Source organism: Parasteatoda tepidariorum, chromosome 4 (assembly GCF_043381705.1).
Source record: "Parasteatoda tepidariorum isolate YZ-2023 chromosome 4, CAS_Ptep_4.0, whole genome shotgun sequence".
Classification (NCBI taxonomy): domain Eukaryota; kingdom Metazoa; phylum Arthropoda; class Arachnida; order Araneae; family Theridiidae; genus Parasteatoda; species Parasteatoda tepidariorum.
Window position 1 is genome coordinate 69,059,790 of NC_092207.1, and position 25,512 is coordinate 69,085,301.

General features: G+C 25.2%; 1 protein-coding gene across 2 annotated transcripts; it reads right to left on the reverse strand.

Annotated features, from left to right (window-relative positions):
* Positions 1 to 22,834, reverse strand: LOC107445142 (CAP-Gly domain-containing linker protein 4). 2 transcript variants are annotated; one of them, XM_016059480.3, is made up of 13 exons: positions 22,623 to 22,834; positions 20,662 to 20,976; positions 19,221 to 19,476; positions 16,540 to 16,683; positions 15,728 to 15,927; positions 13,958 to 14,093; positions 12,322 to 12,468; positions 12,111 to 12,236; positions 10,543 to 10,666; positions 10,377 to 10,450; positions 9,273 to 9,339; positions 5,784 to 5,884; positions 1 to 4,465 (listed from the first exon to the last, which is right to left on the reverse strand). In XM_016059480.3, the coding sequence occupies exons 2-13, from the start codon at positions 20,926 to 20,928 to the stop codon at positions 4,257 to 4,259; spliced, it is 1,851 nt and encodes a 616-aa protein (XP_015914966.1). In that variant the 5' UTR covers positions 20,929 to 20,976; positions 22,623 to 22,834; the 3' UTR covers positions 1 to 4,256. The 2 variants fall into 2 exon arrangements, with proteins under 2 accessions (XP_015914966.1, XP_071036105.1); XM_071180004.1 differs by lacking the exon at positions 22,623 to 22,834 and adding an exon at positions 22,326 to 22,346.
* Between the last annotated feature and the right edge of the window lie 2,678 nt (positions 22,835 to 25,512).

Below are 25,512 nucleotides of genomic sequence, written 5' to 3' on the forward strand. Positions count from 1 at the left end.
TTTCAACAAACAATTTTATTCAAACATTTTCAAATCTTGTACAAAATGCTTTTTTTTTTGTAGATAACGATCAAATATTAGGCACTACTATAAAAATATACATTTGTGTAAGTCAAACAATTTTACAGAATAGTAAAACTGTCATTCACATAAATAAACTAATACATGCAATTTGTTAAATTGAGTATGGCATTTTTAATTTTATTATAGGGATAAATAAGTGCACAATTTTACAAATTGATATTTTTTTTTACATAAATGCATTATTTTACATTCCTTATACACTTACTAATGAGGAAAAAAACAGTGCAAACTTCTATATAAATGTATTATTGCATAAAAAAATAATAATGATCAAAAAGCTAATTATGGAATATTAATTGTGGACAAATTTGCAACTATATATCAAGTGAATTTATAGTAAGTAGTTTATTCAAATTACATAAAACTTATTTACATTTTGATGATTTAACCCAAAATTATTTTTCATAAGAAATAAAATAGTATAAAGCTTTACAGAAGATTAAGGTTAGTGAAATAACATATTAAGTAACATTTTAAATATAATCAAATTTTCAGGTTAGAAATATGTAAGAATATTAATATCAACATAAACATTGATATTTTCTAACAAGTCATTGAAACTATCAAAGTAAAAGTATAATTTTTTCGTAAACAACTTTGTTATGTTAATTATACAGAGTAGTTTTATTTTGTCAAAACCCTTAGAATGTCAATTAGCATGCTTTTCCATAAAGAAATTAAATAATATTTATATTAGGTCAAGGATTAATATAATAAAAATACAAGACTACATTTATGACTATTTTTCATGACATTTATATTAATTTCAGTAGCAAATACTAGGTCAAAACTATTTAATTAACTATAATATATATTTTTAAAGATTAATAGAATACAGTGATTTGGAATTTCATAAAAAATATATGCAAGTCAACCCTGAAAAATTTCTGAAAGTTCAGTATGACTTTATAAGGCTTTAATTTATCACAAACGAGAATTCTTAACAAAGTTTCTGATTATTTTATGCAAAAAAAATATATTAGTTAATCAAAAATACATGCATTTCACATTATTTTTAACAATGGCATAAAAATGTTTGAAATGCAAATTTCTGATTGTTCAACATCACCTCATAAGATTTACTTACAGGCATTTAGACTACAACTGTAATTATTTTAGTAAAAAAAAAAAAGTAACTGAGTTTACCTAAAGATAATTTCTTTCTATAACAAAATTATTAATCTAATCAATAAATAACATTTAAAATCTCTTCATATAATGAATTTTTAAGATGTTTAACTTTATAAAGCTTCAGATGTTAATCTCCTTGCTTTTTCTGAAGGTTTTCTGAATTTTCATGCAACCAATGCATAGGTTACTCACATTATTTATTCAAGTAAATTTTTTTAAGGTTCGCATTTCAAACAATCCTTTATAACATGCATTACTTTATTTTTAATTAATTATATTAGTTAAATTATAATAAATAATATACATTATATTAAGCATTTATATTAATTACGAAATTATATTAATAATAAATTATATTATCTCACTCCCTAAAAATTTTGCAATATTGACTCTTAAATAACTACAAAAACCTCTAACCTGTGAATAATGAAATTTTCACTGCAAATTTTTCAACTGAAATCAATCAATTTTGTTATACAGAGTCTCTACTGTTAATTTCAGTCAATAAAAAATCTCACTTTTTAAAAACCGATTTCCTAGAAATTATTTCCTTGATAACAAAGCTAATTTTTAACCCTATATTCATAAATATGCATGGGAAATTCAAGAGACATTTCTAAACATCTGTTTAACAACCGAGGAAGATATTTTGAAGTTCATCTTTTTATTTCTTTCACTTTAAAAGTTACAAGTGCTTACATATTTTCCATGGTCAAAGAGATGAGCATTTATTAATATAGGGTTAAACTAAGCTTAGTGAAATTTGTCAAGGTTTAAATACCTTTATATTTGTCTTGAAGAATAACAAATTTTAAAATTGAACCTGGTTTTAATAATTTAATCCCACTTAACTCACATACAAGGATAAAAACTAATGAAATATAGTTAACAGGATATTAGAATGTGAAAAGTTAAAATTTTCTATATTAACTCAATTTATATTTAGTCACAGGTATAGAAATTTTTTTTAAATAGAAATGTTAAAATGATGATTCATGAAGTCTTCTTAAATGTTTACTGATAATGGAACTTTTAAGCTTAAGTTTAAAAGTTAACCTAAACTTCTTAGGAACTAAATCAAATAATTACTGATGGTATTTTAAATGAGAGTAGGTTATAATACTTATAAGCTTTAATGTTGATTGTAAAAAGAAATAGATGAAAAATAAGACAATTTATCCATACAGATAAGAAATTAATAAGCTAGATTAAAAAAAAAAAGATTTAGTACATGCACACAAAAAAGGAAAATTTATCTTTCAGGGAAACTTCATTAGATACTGTCACGTAATGGCATATTTTTAAGCTATAATTTGTCATAAAACTAGGAATATGTATGGGACCATAAGATAACACTGGTTTAAATAAAGGAAAATAAATATGTTTTCCCGTTTAAAATTGTAAATAAAATACTTTTGATTTTAATATTATCTATTGTTCACTTAGAAAGATACCTTAACAAGTAGTCATGAAACAAGTGACATATTATCTTTAAACTAATCAATATAGAGAAGTTTAATATTTTGTAGCATAAAGTAATTTGGATTTATTAAAATTTTATTTTAATTCAGTAAATTGAAAAATTTCATCAAATAGGCATTTTTTCCAATAAGAAAAAATTTATCTGTGTAAAAAAATTATTTTACAGATATACTTATTCGAAATAATACAAACATATGTTTCTAAAACCATAAAAGAAAACAATCAGTTTAAATTAGGTAAAAAAAGAAAACAACCAATTTTAGTTTTCAGAAAAAGAGAAATTATTATTAACATTAATAATAAAAATAAAAAAAATAGTGTAGCAAAAATGAAACATTTTTACAAATAACTACTTGATGTAGAATTTAACTATTTAAGAAGCAATCATAATAAAATAATGCAATAATTGAAATTAAAAGTATTTTTGAATAATGGCTTGATATAAATAAAAAGGTCAATAAATATTAATCAAATTTAGAATTCATACTGATTGAAATAAATTATATTTTAATAAAGTTCTGTATATTACTGCAAATGTCTAAAAAAAAATTTGTTTCACAAGACATTTATTATTCAATTAATTCAAAATGTCGAAGAAAAAAACCTTTTAAAACATCACTGAGTTGCCATAAATTAAATAAATAGTTAAGAAAAATCATTACAGCTTCAAAATATACACAGTTTAATACTTATATACAAAGAAAAAGAAATAAAAATCATGTACATGTCTTTTTGTTTTACAGGGTAGGACGCAAAAAATACTTTGAATATCACAGAAAGAATACAGAAAAAAGTAGCAACCAAATATGACTAATTACATCAATATAAAACATATAAATAATACACACATAGGATATATGGAATGAAAAATTTTGATACAAAAATTATAAATTGAGTTTTTGATCATTAAATTTGATCACTTAGGTATAAAATTCCTTGTAAAAAGGGTAAAGTAAAAATTTTTGAATACATTTCGAATTTATTCCTACATTTCCTTTGAATAATATAAAATACTTAGCAAATGGAAAGAAATAGAAAAGATTAAAAACACCAAAGTTCAGTGCAACCAATTTAATTTGTATAATTAGTAAAATGAAATAAAAAATTAGAAATCTGAAATTAAAATAGTTTAAAGGGGGCATTTGTGTAGTAATATTAGTACTAAACATATATTTTAATAAAAGAAATTTTAGAATGCTGATTTTTTTTGCTGAAAAAACTAAGTAAGATTAATTTTAAAATTTTGAAAAGACAGATTTTAAGATTTATATAGATGACAATATTACAGTCATAATAGTTCATTCAAAATAAAATGCAAAATTAAAAAGAATTATAAGGTTATAGAAATAATTCATTTGATCAAGCTTTTCTCTAACAATAAAAATGAATTTCGTAGAAAAATGGTCAATTTTTAAAACTATATTCATTAAAGTGCATCAACAATTTCAAAAGTGAAATGTGTCAAAAAATGTGGTAAAACACCATAAAATTTTAACTTGAAAAATCAAATTAAAACAAACAACAAGGTTTAACAAATAAAATATAAGCAAAAACATCAACTATGAAGATGGTTCTTCCAACAATCTTGCACCATTTATTCCTCGTACGGTCACTCTGTTGGGTCTCACTAATAGGCCGTAACCAGGGCGACAAATAAAATAACTTTTGCCTTGAACAGTGCCATCATTCTTTCCTTTTGGGGATCTAAGCTCTATGCCTAGCCAGGTACCTTCAGCAAAGTCTACGGGACCAATATAACGGACAACTCCTAACAAAAGATTTATTAATTAATGTTATAGAACTCTTTATTCATTTTTTAAATTCTAAAGTTACACACCTAGCTTAGTACTATGAATGTAAACACTTGTGACCACAAGCACAATCAGAAAGGAAAACTCCTTTTTGTTACCCAATTTTTGTAAGTGGTGGCATAAATTTTAATTAATTTTTCAGTCCTGGCTAATTCATGTGCATAAAACATAATGTAAAACACTTTTACTTGCAATTGATGCTGAATTAATTTTTTATGAAAAAATAATTTCAAGAATAAAATAAGCATATTATAGGGGTTGATAAGCAATGATTCATGTATGAAGGTTGATAAGCAATGATTCATTTATGAAGTAGTGGAGAGCAATAATGAACAAAACACAGTGTATTTCATTTTTATGCTGCTTTTATTTTATGACAGATCAAACACATAACTTATAGTTACCATGGGAAACACTTGTTACCAGTTAGTATTAATGTTTAAAATGAAATACAATTTTAATATTAAAGATAAACAATTTTTATAAATGTTAAAACACTTTGATAAATTTTTTTTTTTGAAATTGATAAAATTTTTACATATAAATTTTAAAAATTTAATGAAGATATATGCATTAATAAGACAAAAAAAAACATTATAGCATTTTATAGATAAGAGAAGTAAACCAAAATCAAGCATCAAAAAATTTTTTTTCAAGCTTTGAACCAATTAAGAAAAAAAANATCTCAAAAAAAAAAAAAAAAAAAAAAAGGATTTTTAAAGCAATTTCTTTTCCATTGTTATTTTATTACATTAATTAAATTCTCTGACATTTCTTTATTTTTCCCAGATTGATAATTTTTCTTACTCTAGGACCACCCAGGTTATAATGGAAATTTACTCAACTAAAATGCTAGGAACATTGGTTTGGAACAGATTTTTGCAGATAATAGAATTTTTAAAGTAAACAAAAATTAAAACATGCCTTATTCAGTAAAAAAGAAAAATAATAATAAAGCATAATTAACCTCAATTTTCATACAATATAGTTTTGTTATTGTTTATATGACATTTAGATGACTAAAGAATGTTATTTATAATATAAATTTAAAAAAAAATGAATAAGTAAGCAGAAGAGAAGTTAAACTTTCTTTCATAGATAGAGACATGATTTGACTTTTTTTTTTCTTCCTCCAATTGATGAGAAGATTTAGCGAGGTGGATATTTCGATAAAAATAACCTTAAAAACAAGCTTATAGAAGTAAATCAATCCTATTTATTAATAAAAAATTATAAAAATAATATTACATACAAGAATATTTAAAACCAGCTTACCAATTTCATTATTGACAAAGACATTGATCCCAACAGTTAACCAACAGTTTTTCTTTGAATTAACAGGACTTGATAGCTGAGGTGTAAATCTGGTACTTTTCCTACAAATTTGCAATACATTAATATCAATCACCCAGAAATAAAATAATGGCATTTGCTTAGAACTAAGCTATAAAAATATTCTAAATTAAAGAAATTTTTTCGTTAAAAAATTTTAAGAATAAAAGCAAACTGAAATTAGAAAACCATACAATGAAACAAAACTATCTTTTTCTTCATTTAATTGGTTTTAAGAAATTATGATATTTTATTAAATATGCTATTAATTAAAAACTGTTCACTAATATATTTGAAGAACATCATAAATAGATAATATAAATCATAGCATAAGAAAACTTGGCATTTTCCTTTAGTATTATTATAAGATAAATTTGAAAATCAGGGCCAGCACTAAGCATTTATCACCTCGCCAATTGGAATTAAATTGTAAATTAAACGAAACAAATTATATGCTTCGACGAATGATTTTTTCTACGGAATAGAAAAATATATATATTCCCTTTGATCTTGAAAATTACATAAATCTGAATTCCTGTATTTGTATTTTTTTATTCGATTTCAGAAATTTCAAGTAGATAAGTCGCATAATTAATCATAGGTATATTAAGTGCCGATAATGTAAGCAGCAAGAGAGATTATGAAAGCATAAAATAAAGAAACAGGCAAACGAGCTTGCTGTTGGATCACGTGATGTCATGTGACAAAACTCTTAAATATAGTTTGTGCAAATTAAGTGGTAGCTAGATGCGATATTATCATCCAATTATTTTTCGGAAAAATATGCATTCCTATGACAATAGCATATTGTTTGTTAAAATAAACTTATTGCAAAATTCACAAATTAATGATGAAATAAGAAAATTTAACTTTGATTTTATCTTTATAAATTACCACTTTTCAATGATAGATATAGTACAACCCCCCTCCAGATTTTGTTAAAAAGTCTCTGCTAGTACAAAAACCGATAAAATAGAATTAAATTATCCAAATAACTTATTTCCTACCGTGATCCTTCTTTTTCTGAATGACTATAATAGCCACAGTAAAAATTCTTTTTTTTAAAAAAAATATAAGATTTAAATTATGAAACGTTTTATTCAAAATGAAATATATTCATTTAAAATATAGTCTGAATATATAAAAACATTAAATGTTGCTTCAGGTTTATCCTTATATAATTCTCTAGTCTATGAAATTGTCAAAAATTAACCCCAACCTATTCCTATCTCTTCTCCTCAAAATAGAGATAGAGACCCTCTCCTCCCTTCACTGCTAATTTAATACTACCTAACTGAGAAATGACTCGATTTAAATTTGCATTTTTAAAATAGTTCAATTTAAAGTAAATTTGTATTTTGACTTAATGGGAAAAAATTAATCATAAAAATTTGCTTAGATTTGCTAAGACTTTTGAAATTTGGCTAATTTACTGACAAGTAACTTTAAGTGCTTAGCGTGTGCCCTGAAAATACAAACAATTAAAAATAAGTAATAAAAATATGTTCAAATAGATATATAATACCAGAAATAAATTTCTCAAAAGTTATTTCTAGTAGAATAAAGGGGAGTAGAATTTTTAGCAGAATAATTCAAGCTACACTTTTTGACACTTGCAATGTTATAAAAACACACTTGCTACATTACAAATCATTGAACATAATTAGATAATTTATTATAAATTCATTTAAACATTATCAAGATATTCCACAAATAAAATCTGGTAAATATTTTTAGAGAAATATTTTAGAAGTATAAAATACTGCAAAAAACATTTTTCATTGTGTTTAAATGCAAAAAAACATTTTGCCATTAGGTACTATTTGTTTTTTTAAGATCAATATAACAAGTTCCTACAGTGAAAAAGGGATGCTAAACTTGGCAGAAAAGTTTTGTTTTTGATCTGTTATCAATTATTTGAACAATTTAATAAAATTTTCCCTAATTCAAATTTTTACAATTGAAATTTCACATTTTACAATAAAATAATTTTCCTCAAAACCTAATTCCACATTTATTTATTGTAAAACGAGATATTTATTTTTCGAATTTAAGAAATTTATTGTATGAGCAAAAGTGGGAATATGCGTAAAAAGTACAATTTCGAGCTACACTCTTTTTAGCATAGTAAAAACAGTTCAGGAAAATGGTTTATAAGGATGAAATACTCTACCAAACTTACTTATTGTGTAATTACCATTATGCCTTCAAGAATTTTTAAAAAATAAGTTTTGAAGTAGTTTTTATATTAACACTCAGAATGGTCTTTAATTCATTATTAAAGCATAATATATAAATATAAATTGAGCAATGTGCTACAATTCTCTGCATAATCATTTTAGAGCAAGTCTCTCACTCATTAAAATTTATTGATCATATTAGGAATAAAAAATACATGTAATTATTTCAGCATTACTCAGCATGTTTTAAGGCATAAGTATACTTAAAATAATTTATTTTACAAAACTTAATAGGTACATGGTCGATGAAATTGGAAACTTTCTGAAAAGGTCTGCCAAATCTGATTTGGATGAAAATTTAATAGCATGCATTATTGATGTAAGTTCAACAGCAAAGAGGGTCCCTTAGACTATATTTTTAAAACAAACTCAAACAAATTTAGCATATTGAATCACATTAAACAAAAATGTAGTACATTAAAATAAGTTAAAGTTCATCAGTTAATATAACAAAAACTACATTAGTCTTATATATATCGTAAAATAATTTGACTAAATAATGAAGCATGCAGATTGCTTGCTGTTTATTTATAAAGTGCCTTTAAATTATTCACAACATGAGTAAAATAGGATATATTAGTAAATTTTAGCTTATATTTATAAAAGTTTTTGTTTACTCATAATTCTAATAGACAATTTTTAATAATAAATCATTTGTAACATTTAGGGGACCTCTATGGCCTAATGATAAATCAGATATTGCCTATATTATGCCGGTTAAAAGATAGTGCTCTAAAAAACAAGGTTGTGTGCTTAGCCGCGGTTGGATGATGTGTGCAGAAATTTTGCTATATAATTTTTAACTTTTGGGACAATACTGAATGAACATTAAAAATAAAAAGTTAAAATAACAGTAACAAAGCTCTATGTTTTAAAATTGTCATAATTATTTATCAATAAATAAATTAAATTTTAAACATATAGTATCACAAAGTATAATGTACTACACGGATTCTTTCACTTTGATTTTATCAACTTAAAGATGAAAAAAGATCTATAGATTGGGTGAGTGTTAGTATATATTTCATCTTGTTGGCTTAACATCATTTTTTTTTATTTATTTTTTTTTTATGCTTTATTAGTTCTAGATGAACATCTCAAATAATAGTTTCCAAAATAAACATCAAATTTCTGTATTATGTGTAGGGAAAGGAAAATACAGTTTATAACTTCAATAATAAATAGAATATACCTCATAGATTTTTGACTGAAAAGCAACGAACGAGGAGAACTAGGACTTAAAATTCCATTTTCCCCATCTATAAAAAAAAAAAACAGTTTCATAAAAAGCAACAATTTTATTTTTTTAGAACAAATTTTTTTTTAATACATTAAAGAATTTAATGTGAGAAAAAAACACAATTTTTCAAATTTCAATTTAAAAATTCCTTATTTTAGTGGTTTGATTGTTATTTATCTAATTCTATAACAATTAATCTAAACAGCGTGAGTTAAGTACTGTTTTCCGTAAAAATAAACAATACCTCATTGATACACAATAATAATGAAAGCTTAACTGGAAAATTTGAATAAAAATTAATGAAAACAGTAATTTTTTCCCTTGAAACAATGATTGAAAATACTAATATTTTAATGATTTAATTACTGATTGATAATACTAATATTTCAACGAATCAAATACTGATTAAAAATACTAATACCTTGATGTATAATGCAATGTTGTGAAAAAAGGTGTTTTAAATAATTGTGTTTTGAAATACACAATTATTGAAAACACCAATTTTTACTTGGAAAAAAAAAGTTATGCATTGGTAATTGAGGAACATGCAAAAAGCAAAAGACAATTGGCGACATTTATAAATATCTGGTTGAGTATAAACACCAGAAAAACTTAAGCAGAATACAAAAATATTCAAACAGATTCTTCAATTTATATTGCATTAGTTATAAAAATATTGCATAAAGATATTGCATTAGTTATAAAAATAGATTCCCATAAGCAGTTAAACATAACAAAAAGGGAAACACTTTTCAAATAGATTTCTAACAGAAATTTTTTAATTTAATATTAATTTGAAATTTAAATATTTGTTAAAAAATACAACAAACAAAGCTACTTATCATAATACTAAGGTTTTAAAGAAGAAAAAAATGCCATTCACCATTCCAAGCATTTAAATCATGCAATTTTATACAAATATGAAGCCTATTTTTTATTCTTATTACATTAAAATTGCATTATGTTTGAAGTGATTTTATAATCAAATTAATGAGTATCTTTTTCAAAATCTATGTGTAAAAAACTAAAGTTTCAAAAAGAGAAATAAATTCATACCTGTAGAACTTTTACTCATGCTTAAATCTGCAGAATCTTGATCAGATGAATCATCTTCTGAATTTTTAAATAACCTAAATGACACAATGAAATAAGAAGGTTAAGTTATACTTTTGAATTATTTACCCAGACACATTACAAAAAATCACAGATATAAAATACAAACCTAGACACACGATGAGGAGGTGCAAAAAGCCCAAAACCAGGTGTGCAGGAAAAATATTGAACATCATTAATTGAACCATCATTCTTTCCTTGGGGCTTGTCAAGCTCAATTCCATACCAAAAGCCTATTCAATAAATATATTATGAAAAAAAAAAAACTTTTTTAAAATTTATTAAAGATGCTATAAATAATTCCCTGCATTTATTCCTTTACTTATTAGCTTGTTCAATTCTTCTATCAAAAACTGCTAAAAGAGCATAATTATTATTTTTTTTAATCGAAAATTAAAATGTTATATTGCTATCAGCATGTTTTTTTTTCCTTCTTATTTCATTATAATAATGAAGGCAAATATATTTAACCTCTAAATTAAAACATAAATATTTTTTTTAAAGAAGCTATTTTGTTCCATCTTTTAACTTGTTTATTGTTCTATGTAAATCGGAACTCAGAAATGGAAATCATGATTTATTGTACGAAAATTACATGACAAAGTAAATATTCTGCACAATATATGGTAGTATTAACAGTTTTGAATGCAATACATGTTGTAATAAATTTCCATTTATGGTAGGAAAAAAAAAAACTGGAAATTTAGCAGATTTCATTACAGTTTCAAGAAAACTTTTCTTAAGTTTTTTTAGTGGGTTACAATTGAAAACATTTTTTAAACCAGATTGTATAGTATAAAGTTCCTTTTTACTTCTTTAATTCTTCTTTATAAATATTTTGATCATTTTAAAATTTTTTAGTTTCAGGAAGGAACATTCTAAAATAAAGTACTTATACACATTCCTCTTTTACTATTTTTTGCAAAAAAAATTAATTTTTCTTCTTTTCTGAATTTATTTGTACAGATTCAAAATAAATTACATATAACTGCACATTAGGAGCATCTCAGGTATAATTTTTGAGGGAGATGAATCTGAAATACACAATTACAATCATCTTAATTTGTTAAATAATTATAAAATGTTTTTTTTTTCGTAAAAATGTCTTAGCTCATTTTTAACATGGCAAAATAGATATCAATGATTATCCATGGAATTTTCTTTTATTTGTTTGAAATATTAGGGGGAGACTTTTGGTCTAAGATTCCTAATTATTAAGAGGAATATATACCCAAAGTCCCAGCACCAAAGACATCCATGCTGCAAATAATGAGTTCATAATAGCTATAGAAAAAACTAGAATAGCTATAGTTATAATCTTGTATTTAAAAAATTCTTAACTGAAGCATTAATTTATGTTTAAAGAACACAACCGAAAAAGAAAAAAAAACTTATTGTCATCTTTTCTCATCTTTATATTTTAGTAATATTAAAGACAGTTCAAGATTCAAACTAGTAAAAAGACCTTTAGAGCACCAGACTACATATCCTTGCTTTAGATTTTTTGCGAAGGGTTGCTTGCTAATTACTACTAACTGCACTATTGTGCAGTTAATAGTAATTAGTTGCACAATTTATTACATGTTATTATAAAGTTATACATGAAATATCTATGATGAATGTACAAATTTACAGATTCAAATCAAAATTAATACAAAATTTTGGAAAAATACAAACCTGTAGCAAACTCCGTTTCTCCAGCAAACCGAATAGTACCTTTTCGATGACCAGACACCAATATTCTGTCACCAACAGCAAATTCAGGCTCTAGAGAATTTTGGCGATTTCTAATACTGGATAAACCTTTAAAGAATTGTAAAAGAAAATCAATTACACAGTATGTATCCAAAAACGTTTTAATTAACAAAACAAAAAACTTTTTTAATACCTGTTTCAATTTTGGAAGTTACATGGGAGACATTGATTTTAGAAAATGATATGCTTCTAGGAGGAGAATTTCGATAAATTGAGGGAGACTTATTCCTATTTTGATATGCATCATACTTGGAAATTTTATTGATAGGAGCAAAAATTCCTATAAAAGATAATGTAAAAAGAACCATAAACATTTATAAATATATAATATAAACAAATATATTTTCGAAACAAAGGAAAAGTAACTATGTTAGAAAAGAAATAATTTATTTAATGGTTTGTTTTATAAATAAATATTTTAAAGAAAAAGTTTGAATGTAATGTTTGTTTGTTAATTTATACAAAGACTTTAACTTTTTAATTAATTAATTAAAAACCATATAAAAAAAATCCTTATCTATAGTGCTATTTTAACTATTTAATAAGAAGCAGTTAAATTAGACAAGTATACTATACACAGTGGACTCTTGAATAACTAGGATCAGATTTCTCAAGTTTATTATACAGGACAAAATCATGCAAAATCAGGAAACACAATTTTATCGTATAAGAAAAATGAAATTCCTACAGATATCAACAATAGTTCACATTTTAAAAGAAAAATCTTAGAAGTTTTGAGAAAGTTGAACTGTTCTAAAAGATTTAACATTGTAATGTTCAGAAAATTTAAATGATGAGGATTTTAATCCTCATGTAACTCATTTGGAAGAAACAAGGAATTTTGAAGAATATCCCAAAAGTAGTGGGGAAAATGTTGTATTCAGTCAAAAATTAAGTCACAGGGGCACATTAGTACACACTGAGGTATTAATTACATGAAACAAAACAGATGAAAACTAACTTGTAGAAATTATGATGATAAAAAATCTGTGTAGTAAAATTTGACAAAAGTAAATAATGGAAAACAAATTTCCCTCAATTCACTCTTTCCAAAACAGTGAGGTAAACTTCACCTCTGTTTTTCTTTTTAACTGTACAAATTGTAAATCTAAATAACATTAAAATGTCCAGTTCATTCTTTTTCTTTTAAATTAATTGAACTAATAATGTTTTATAGTAAAATATTTTTACATTTTCGATCGTTTTTTTTCCAAACAACATTTTCATAAATTGGATTATCCAGGATATTTGTTTATCTAGGGTGTTATCACTTCTTGACTCCAATGATTAATCGAGAGTCTACTGTAATTGCTAAAATATAAAAATTAATTTCAAGCAACAAAAAAAAAAAAAGTCTTTAGAGCACAGAAATTATTAGAAGAGTGCAATTTGTACGCTTATAATAGATATTTATAAATTGTTACATTTTATGACATTAACCTATAAACACAAATTTTTGCAACATACATTTCACTTAAAAAATAAATATAAGATGCTTGGAAAATGCAAATTTCACAACTTAAATAATATATTTTGATTTCTTAATGGATCCACTATTTGATTAAAATAAGTCTTTATGTTTGAGAACATACTTCAATAATTTTAGTTAAATCTAAATGTTTCACAATACTTTGAGGATCTGCATGATTTGAAAAAATAAGAAAAAGATCCCAGAGAAGATTAAAAATTAGTTTAACAAAATAATCATATAAAACTTTAAATGTAGTAAATAAATGCAGATAAGAACTCCCCAATAAATAGATAGTTACCATGATTTTGTGGGCACTTGAAATAGGAAATTCCTTTTAAGGTTCCATCATTTTTTCCTAATGGTTCTTCTAGTTCTACTCCAGCCCATATTCCAGAGGCAAATTGAGTAGCACCACAGTATCGCAAAATTCCAACCTAAAATTCAGAATGAATAGCTTACCACATGATTTTATTAATATTACTTATATTATTTGATATTACGTAAGTACCTAGAGATATACTTAATATACTTTACAGACACATTATAAAGACTGACACATGGCATTCTGTTTGTGACTCCATAGATGCTATCATAAAGTCCAAACTGAATGTTGATTCCAATATAGCCAAAATAGTTTCGTTTAATTTAGATTTACCCCTCTCACGAAAATGAGTTCAATAATATGAGTTTATTGTTTATAGGCTTTTAAAACAAAATGCTGTCATCAGCAATGAATTAGTTGATTAAGCTACATTTTGAAAGAAATTATTTAAACCATTATTTTGTTGGATGCAACAGCAATTAAATACATAATATTGTGGGCTCTCTTTAATGAAGGGCAACCCTCTAGATACTAATATTAGGATGTCGTAATTTATGGTAAAAAAAGTCAGTGAACTGAAGAATACTTCACATTGATATTAAAAAGTACATTTTGTACTAAGTGGAAATCGGGAAGACCTGTATGCTTTTCTTTCTATTAAAAGGGTACAATAAAGTTTTCAGTCATACTTTTCTTGTTCGGAACTTTTTTATTAACTCTTTTTATGAAATATCAATCTTCCTGGGTGGTTAAAATGTGATCTTGGCACTTATCTAGAGATATATTTTTGAAAATTGTTTCCCTAAACTAGCACATTATTTTTCAACTATAATATATTTAATTTACTATACAATATGTACTTACACTATTACAATATGTATCAAGGATATAATAAGGTTAAAAAAAATTGCCTTTGTTATTAATTGTTCTGTTGGTTTCTAATTTTTTTATTAAAATAAATTGTTTTTTTTGAAATCAGACTTAGTTATAAGTAAAAATCCATAACATTTTTATACACACTATGTAATATCCGCACAATATTTGTTTTTGTTTGGTTATGGGATAGTCAGATCTCTAGATTTATCATAAACAACTCACCTAAAAGTTTGTTCATACATTTATCAAATATGTTAATTAATAGAAACATTAAAAATACTTCTAAGGTTGAGAATGCATTCATCTGCTGTTATTTTTCATGCCCACAAATCATTATCTTTTACAGTTCATTTTTATTTATAACTTGTAGAGCCAATACCCACAACGAAACTTTTGCAGAACTCAACTCCACGATAGCTCAGGTAACTTTCCCATCTCATTCATGGTCTATTTGACTGCCTTCAAGGGTTGATTTTTTTCTTGGCATTTTGATTTGTTCAGGAAGTTGACAAAAACCTTTATTTTTTATCTTTTTCGGTATGAGAAAAAGACTTTTACACCTTATAATTTTTTTATAGTATTTTGCTTGAAATTTGATCTCAACATAAAAAAGAATTGACAACAAGGTCGATGAGATACTAAGCTTCCTAATAATTAAGATATTTTTATTTTTACTTTAAAAATTTTTCTTTTCCCCAATTTCTGAAACAAATATCCTTAATTCATTTAACATAAAACTCGTAATCTTGCGCAATCAGTTTGAAATTAAAAACGAGAGTAATGCAGTAGTTGTCTTTAACCTTAAAGGAAATCTGTCTCCCATAACAATGTATATATTAGAATGAATGTTAGGCATAGAAAAGATCTTACCTTTGCTCCTCCAACAATGACTTTATCCCCGATTTGGATACCCATGGATTTGAGAACTGCCTTGCCTCCTATGCTGCCATATTGAGGTTGATCTTGAACAAGGTGCTGGGGTGTAGCAGATTCAAGAAGTTGCCTCAGAGAGCTGATCACTTCCCTGAGGTCAGGAGTATGCTGAGTTGAAGGAAAATCAGGAATGCATTCTGAAAATGTTACAGAAAACTTTACAATGATTCTTTATAAAATATGCAACTGGTATATGATTTAGTATTGATTAAAGTTATAGTATTAGAGAAAATGAAAAAGTTACTTTTACTTTCAAATTAGTGACAATAAACAAAAATTACCAAGTAGGTTCAACCATTAATATATATTTCATAAACAAAATACCTTAATTAGGGATATTTTCTTTCATATATATAAAAGACATTAGGAGTTTACAACTAAAGAAGCAAATTACAATTAACCTAGCAGGCAAAATTTGCACTATAGCTATTATGGAAGAAACTAAGTTTCCAAATCAATATTTAATAGTAATTTTATTTTAAATTTCATTTTGAACATTGGAAACTTTGGTTTTACAAAAAACAAAATATTTATAAAAAGCCATATACACATTCAAAAGTATTGTGACAAGATATTTAAGTTTAAAAAACAATTTAGACAAATAAAATAGTCTTTTTAGACCATATTAATCTTTAAACATAAATAAAATAACATAGTTTTCAAATTCTTCAAAAAAAAAAATGTAAGGGCAGTTCAAATATAAGCCACTATAAGGAAGTCTAAAAGAAAAAAAAAAGGTATGTAACAACCTAATGGTGTCTTTCCTGAATTATCTTTCATAGTAACATCAGCATTATGCTCCAACAGTAATTTTACTGCCTCTGTACATAAATTGGTAGCTGCTATATGCAGAGGAGAGCCACCTTCAAATTCTCTACATGGAGTATTAATATCTAAATGGAATAAATAAATTAGTATAAAGTTAAAGTTTTCTTCTTCTTTTCAAGCTATTATTATGACTAATACTATAATGAGGAAAAGTAATTCATTCAGTCAAATTATGAAAAAAATTGCAAAGCAAATACCAATAACAAAATAAATAAAGTTCTGAATGTTAAGAAAAAAAGAGGTATAGTAAAAGTTTAATAGTTCATGAAAAGCATATAGAGCAATCAGAAATCTAAACACAGAATTACACTGATCAAAGAGCATTAGACATTGAATTTAGGCATTGGTTTCGGACAAGTCATATAATTAATATAAATTATCATTAAAGGGACATTAAAATGTCAAAAACCTTTCACTGAATAACAGGGTCAATCCATTGGAGGTAGGAAATTGCAATTTTACTCAGGTCTTTTATGAATAGGAGTAAGATTATTTTTAAATTCAGTTATATATATTAAGAAAGAAAAAATTATTACAAAAATATCAATTAATTTCATGCATGATACGCAAAATAAAACCATGGAATTGCCCAGCATTTTCTTAATATTTAGGCATATTTTTTTTCAGTTCTAAATAAAGTAAAAGTCTATAACAACAATTTATAATATCAGATAAAATTGCATTCATATAAAATGCATAGCAGAATTTTTAAAAATAATGCTAGAACTTTTGCTAGGAAAAAGACAATTTAACCTGTAATGGCTTGCACGTTGCTTTATAAAAATAAGGAATTGAAATAGTAAGTAGGAAATTTCAGTTTTTTTTAAAAATAATATTGCCCATTTAAACAGCAGAAAAAAGTACTTTCTCAAAAAATTACAGCAGGCTGGTAGTTTTTAACTTGTTACAAACTCATTATAAGTTTTAGATCATTAAGATTAGTATTTTGACGATGACTTAGAAATTTGCCATAACAGTGAATTTTCTGTAAGAAGTACTTGTTATACCAAGCTTTTACTGTACCATTAAGTAAAGATTGTAGCAAGAATAAGAATACCTAAAGATTGTAATGTATGATTAGATAAAAATATGAATCCTATGATCAGAAACAGATATCATTTTGTTTGTTATAGCTAAATGTCTTAAATTTGCTTTTCGTAATCATTCTCAGCTACAAGCAGCTGCTTAATTTTACTTCAGGAAATATTGTAGCAAGCATAAAAATGTTATAATGATTAAGTCTCTTAAATACTACCCATAGTTCAAAATCACAAGAACTATACTCTGTTGCAGGTTAAAAAAAAAAAGACCATTGTGGTATAAGATTTAAGTAATCATTTGGGAATGCATATAGTTCTGTTTTATTTAGTTATGAAATTATACACGCATGCTTTCAAAAGGCTTTAAAAGTTAAACATGTCAAACAAGAAATTTAATATATGCTATCTTTTACTATATATATTGCATAATTATTAAAGAAGGTTATAGTTTGAACTCTTAAGGGAATCCTAGACTTGGCGACATATTTCCATAAAAAAGGAGAACAATCGTTTTTAAAAGAATAATAACTAAATGACATTGCAAGAGCATTGCTGCATTTGATTGGACCACTAAAAATGGAGCTTATGCTGACATGACAAGAATGTTTTATGTGTACAGAATATAGCAGTTTATTTTTTATACCAAGTATATTTTTTATTCATTTTTAGAAAAATATAAAACCAATTAAATTTAAATATGATGCAATCCTCTAACTTTACAGGGAAAAAAACAATAGTTTTTATTCAATAAGTTTCGATTTCCTCATTTCACACGAGTTAGGAAAGCAAGCAAAAAGAAGGCAGAGGAACATCTATTCAAGAATTGACGATGTTGATACATGTTCAGACTTGGTATCGATTTGGCGTGCACTTAGATGCAAACAGGCTCTCTCCATAGGGATAATGGTTTTTTCTTAACTAGCAACAGGGTATAGGAATTATCCATACTATATGTATTTAGCAATATCAAAAAATTAAAATAAAAATATGTTCTTATTTAAAAAACTTTTTACATTAATATTCATAACCCTTAATAATTCCTTTTATTTTTTGTTCAACCATTTTAAAGCCTTCTGATTTATTTTTGGATATTTTTGTTGCTACAGTCTTTAAATAACTACTGAATATTTAATTTTAGCAATTTTAAATACTTTCAAATGATCAACATAAAAAGTGTGTGTTTCAAAATAACAAACAAAAATAAATTTTTAAAATATCAAGTCAGAGTAGAGAGAGTTAAAAAACGTATAAATTTAATTATATGTACAACCGTATTTAACAAATACTGTTTTTTTTCTTTCCAGAATTTAATTATAGTAAAAATGTGTTTAGTGACATCCTAAAATTGCTGATGATTATTGATAATAAAATGCATACTTAAATATAATGCACCAATTTTAAAATATATATTTCTTTTAAATTATCATATCAAAACATTTCATTTTTAACTTCATTCAACCCAAAAAAAAGTTAATTGTTACTTTTCAAAACACACAATAAGTACCATAGTTTATATAGCAAACAAAAATGATGTTCACAAATAAGAAACACAATATTCTTACCTAATCCTTTGCTTGCTTTTAGAAGCAATTCTACGACAGGGGCAACATCAAAATAAGCAGCATAATGTATTGCAGCCATGTCAGTCCAACGGCATCGCAAATATATATCAGCACCTTTGTCTAAAAGCAGTCCAACAGTTCGAGTTGCAGTTTTTGCATTTCCTACACCATTTGCACCAGCTTTGCAAGCATAATGAAGTAATGTCATATCTGTAAGGCCATCTCTGTCATTTACATTAGCACCCCTTTTTAGTACCTAAACGTAAATGTATTTATAACAACATGAGAACTTATACCAGTTTTCAAACACTTTGAACTAAAGATAAAAACATTTACATTGCAAATACATTCTATTCATAATTTATTGGTAAATTTTAATTTAGAATGTTTTGAATAAAGTTGGAAAATTTCAGTTACATTCAAATGGTGGTATACATGTTTCACTTTAGAAAAGGATTAGAAATTCTAAATATGAAGTGAAAAAACCGAAGGAAAAAAATACGCATATTTGCTTTAAATAAAAATAAGATGTAGGTGGCATGTTAATATTGAATCAACCATTAAAATTAAGCAATTTTTACGATAATTTTATTCTTATTTCTTGTTAAATGTACTTTATTTATTTTAATTAAGCTCTATAACATATATACTTATTATTTATTGAATTGTTTAACAATGCAAAATTTGAATTAGAATTCGGAAAATTTTCTAATTTAGAATTAAAAATATTCATCAAGTCAAAGACACTTCAAAAGACATTTATATTTATACATATGTAAAAAGTATTTTAATTATGAAAGAAAAAAATCATTTATAAATTATATTAAACATTACAACGAGCTGGATTTAAAAAAAATTCCATTTTTATAGAAAGTACAAATATTCAAATTTCAGTAACAAAATAAAAATATCCTTTCAGGGTGTGTAGCCAAATTATTCAACAAAAAAATAAGCACCTTTTCAAGCACTCAAAAAATATTTTTAAGTACTTTAAAAAAATATCATAATTAGGCATGGTTGGAAAGTTTTTGACAATTGACGGTTTTATCTTGCTTTAACTGTCATGTCAAAAACAAAAGAAAACCTTTTGGCATTGTTTTTGACAATTGTCAAAAATCATGAAATTTTTAATCATGTGAAACGAATGGCGTTTTGATACGCTACGGACTGACAATGCGTCGAAATAGATTGGGGTTGAACTAATTGTGAAAACGTTGAATTAAACAATGTGAACTGTGTCTTTTTGCATAATTTGAAGCAAAAATCTACATAGTAAAGGAAAAATCTCATTTTGAAAAAGGGAAAATTAAGCACTTTTTAAAAACACCCAATAAAAAAAGCACCTTTAAGCGCTTTTAAAAACGAAAATTGAAAATAAGCACTTTTCAAAAATGCTACGCACCCTGCATTTTATTAAAATTGAAAAAAAATTATATCTTACTTCATTGACCAAAACTTCAATATTTTGTTGAGTTTGTGGCATCCATTGTCTAACAATAGCAAATATCTGAGGAATGGTTGTTTCAGAATCTTGGAGTATCAGAATGCAACCAGGACAGCTGGGGTCGAAAAATGGAAGATCCAGTTGGTGACAGCTTTTGCAGAGTGGTGCATCAGAAGATGGATGTATGATAGGCTGTCTTCGCATTTCAGGAGGTTTAACGTTTTCATCAGGCTTATTTGAAGATTCTTCTAGAGCTGCAGTCATAATAGGTAAAAATATCTTAACTTGTTTCACAGGGAATCATATTTGTAACTAAAAAGAAAACTATGACAATTAGTACATATCATGTTCGACAAACTATTCAAGAATCATGAATTAGTTGCATATTTATTATAAACTATAAAGAATTCTTTCTAGGAATAAAAAAGGGCACTTTGAGTTCTGAAAGGGCTTTCATTTAACACAGTAAAAATTTATTAAAATATGTAATAACTGAATTTGATCTTTAACAATTAAGTAACCATCTTATACTATTTGACGTGTATATTTTAAAAAAGTAATTTTCTCTCGTTATCAAAATAACAGAAAAATTTGTAGTTAATAAATAATAATCAAAGGCATGCTAAGAGACAATCTCTGTGCATAATTTTAAAAGAATAATAAATAAATTAACTAAAAAAAATTTTTTTTTGATTAACAGTGTAAAAGATTTTTTCTATAATTTTAACTGAAAATTATTAGAAAATAAACATTTAAAGGTGAATTTTTTTAAAAGGTACTTATTTAAAAAAATAACTTTTAAATTAAAAATCCCTTAAAAAATTTATTAATATACCTCCTTGATAAAAAGAAAATTTAACCAGTTGGAATAATCCTAACAAAGTAGCTATTTGTAATAGTAATCAGAATTAAACCCATAAGCAAAGATAATGGAATATGAATAAAAAGGCATTGTTTCTAAGACTGATTTTTACAAAAAGGGTAAAAACGGTGCATTTATAGGGATCAAAGGGCAGACAGACAATTATTCTTGAGGTACTTTGAATTCATCAAATATTATTTGCTTCCCCAATCTGTTCTTTCTGCATTTCTACTTTATTTTTAGTGTATATATATATATATAAATGAATAATTAACAGTTTTTTTTAATCAAGCCAGACTGATATTAATTTGATTCCCTTTAACTGAAACCAAAACGCTGAATTCAAAATGAATATTTTAACAGTTCCAATGATACTTGGTTAGTAGGAAGTCTGAAATTTTATCCTATGCTTTTTAAAAAAGATAAAATGCCCTTTTTAAACTACTAGTTATGCAATGACATAAAATATAGAACTTATGATAATACTAATAATTATTAATAAACTCCTTATGAATGTAGTCCAGTAAACAAGACGAATGAATGTAGTCCAGTAAACAAGACGAATGAATGAATATTGATGAATTTATGAATATTGATTCAGTTGGCTTACTAAATAAATGCATACAAAATGTCAACAACTAAAAATTCAAATACTTACAAATGGGATTTAAAGCAAGTTTCACTTGAAAAATGTTATGATATTCTTAATACTAAAAACGCTTCGCTAACTGAGCTATTACACAAACATTGAGGGAGGCAAAGTCACTTAAAGATAAAAAAGTAATTATATTTCTATTACTTTCCAGCTAATCCAAAGTAGCAAACTGTTACCCACTCACATTCGAAACCAGACATGAATTATAAATTGACAAAATAAAATTGTAAATATTTTCAGTTTTCTTCACCATAACGTAAGAATATTTATAAACCAAAAAAATTTGCATATTCAAACAATTAAATTTCTTTCTTTTACATACGATTTAAAAAGCTGTAAAAGAAAATATTTGTCAGAATAAATTAAAATTAGTATAATAAACTTATTAAAAATTAAAATGAAGTTTGGTAAATATTAGATTAAAAATATTTCTATTAATACCTGAGCTAATAAACGTTATTAGCTAAACTTTAACTTCAGAGTCAATTAAAAATTATTAAAAATATTATAGGTTAACTTAAGATAAAACAGAGTTTAAAATACAATTATTAAATCGTTAACGAGAAGTCACAACCTAATGAATTTTATGTACATATTTGTAAACATAACAGCAAGGCAAAATACCGACACAAGACCAAGATGCATTGCGATAAACCGTAGATGCTGCCAGTCACTACCTGTATCTTTCATTTTGCCAACTCAATTTCCTTATTAAGAGATTATCTTTGTTTTACAAAGATTTAGAAGTTTAAAATGTGTGAAAATAAAACATAGTTTCATTCATATCAAGATGTTATCGAAAACAAGAGTGATTTCAAATTTTGTATCAAATGCACGATTGAACAATAGAGACGTAAGCAAGCTGAGAAGCTCGTCAGTTGTCCAACATGGGGGGGGGGGCGGATATTTAATTAATATTATTATTTTTTCATGCACTTCATTGTTTTTTACTTTTTGTGCTTCTTATCCTATAATTAAAAATACTAAGTTTGTTCAAATTTGAAGAAAAACATATTAAAAAAATAAAATTGAAAAAATAAATAAAAATTGAAGAGGTAAATAAAAATTGAAAACTGATTATTTAGTTAATGGGTTACATATACATATTTTTAAAATTTTAAGTATCGTCTAATATAACGGACTCTAGTTTTTAAAAATTGGAAAATTAAAAAAAAAAACGCTATTATGTGGTTAAAAAAGAGTAAAATTAAATTTTTTTTTAGTTTAGACAATACATTACATTAACTTTACAATACATTACATCAATACATTACATTAACTTTTTTGTTTAGACATTAGATTTTTTAACACTTAAAATCCTTTCGGAATTCAGATTTTGTGTTTAATTTGCAATATTATATCATTGTTTTTATTTTATTTCATTACTGATTAATATTCTTTATTTTTCCTAAACTTGCTCTAATAATAATTTAATAATCTAACTCTAATAATAATTTAAATTTTCAAAATAAATAAAATTAAGTTAAGAGCTGTTTTCCTTTAGAAGTCTATTTCAGTTTCATCCGACAAATAAATTGATTTTGATGATTTTATTTCTCTACTTGCGGTGATTCGCTACTTTGTATTAATTAAAAATCTCAAGTCTGTGTTGAATATATATTTGTTTAAGGATGTGTTGAATACAGTGGCGGATCCAGAGGGTCATGACCCCCTCAAAATTGAAAAAAAAAATTTTTTTTTAACATTTCACAAAGGAAATAAAATATTTTAAAAATTATTTAAGGGGGCATATAACACCTAGGTAGGTCGGAAAAATCGATTTTTGTTTTTCTATATGGATGTTGAAAAAATCACTGACAGATTTGCCAAAGTTTCTAGAAAACGCATTGCATTTATTATTTAATGATGCTGAATACTTGAATTATTTTATTTATGTATTGTTCTATTGTTCATTATGAAAAAAATAAATGAGAAGATTAGCATTAAAAACCAGTTTTTTTTTCAAAAAAAAAGTATTAATTCCCCCCCACCATTAAAAACAAGTTTTTTTTTTAAAAAAAAGTATTATTATTATTATTATTATTATTATTATTTTTTTAATTAATTGTGGGAGGGGGAATCTGAGTCCATGACGCCCCCCAGGAAAAATTTCTGGATCAGCCCCTGAATGAATAGTTTATAATTTCAAAATAAAGCAATAATAAAAAATAGATATTAATAGCAATTTTAAAAATCTTCATTAATAAGTAAGTTGATTTCAGAAAACTTTAAGGGGGAGAAAAAGAGAGCCTGAAATTTCTTAAATTCTCCTTTCTCTTAAATTTTCCTTTCTCTTTTATCTAAAAACTTGTTCTGAGATCTTTTGGCGTTTAATTTAGACTCACAATTTTTACATCCGAAGTTAAAAATTCCTAATTTAAGGCACGACTGACATTTTAAATTATATAAATTTTTTCTATAAAAGAGTAGCTTAAGTTATTTTGAATTAAATAAGTTAAATCTATTTTAAACGCAACTATTTTTGTACATTTATGTTATTTTAAAGTAATATTGACTCATTTTTCTAGATACAATTTAAAGTTTTGACGTAGCTTAATTATACTTTGGTCCTAAATATTTATTTTTTAAAAATTAGGCATCCAAAAAAAAAAAAAAAAAACTGTGAAAGTTAATTACTTTCATTAATAATTTGCTTATATTTTTATTAATTTAGTTTTAATATATTCTCTTTATCTTCCATTAATTTATATTATTTTAATTTTTTCAAAACGCTTATTTTACTCTGATAATAATTTAAAATTTCAGATTAAATAAAATTAAGTAAACGAGTAGTTTTGAGTAAAGGTCTATTTCAGCTTCATCCGACAAATAAATTGATTAATGTGTAACGCACCACATATCAGCCCATATTTAAGAGAACCACGGTTTCAATTGATAATTTAATTTCTCTAATTTTGACCGTTTATTTCAGTCTTAATGTGCCAATCCAAACTAGTTGCCTAATTCGCCATCAAATACACCATACAAGATTATGAATAATATTTACGAAGTAGAAATACATAAAAAATATTTATAAAAATTATTTAAGATACTAAAAATATCTATTATTTCAAAATGAAAAGCTTCAAAATAAATAAATAAATAATAAACCTCATGCGCATTTTTAAAAAAAAAATAAAGGTCGTTTGGAAATCTGCGAAATTATTTTTTGAAATATCGTCTGATGCATTTTTTTTAATTCAGTATTTTTTTTATGTTCAAATGGCTTAAATGGTTCCTCAGTAAGTTCAGGTGGGCCTTAAACTGAATTTGGGGGAGGGAGCAAACTTAACTTACCCATAGTGGGTACCATATACATACCATGTCATCC

Coding starts and splice junctions, on each gene's coding strand:
- LOC107445142 (XM_016059480.3), bottom strand. CDS start 20,928: ATGACTGCAGCTCTAGAAGAATCTTCAAATAAGCCTGATGAAAACGTT. Junction 12,237..12,321: donor AACTTCCAAAATTGAAACAG/GTATTAAAAAAG, acceptor AATTCTTTAAAG/GTTTATCCAGTATTAGAAAT. Junction 9,340..10,376: donor CATGAGTAAAAGTTCTACAG/GTATGAATTTAT, acceptor TTTTTTTTATAG/ATGGGGAAAATGGAATTTTA.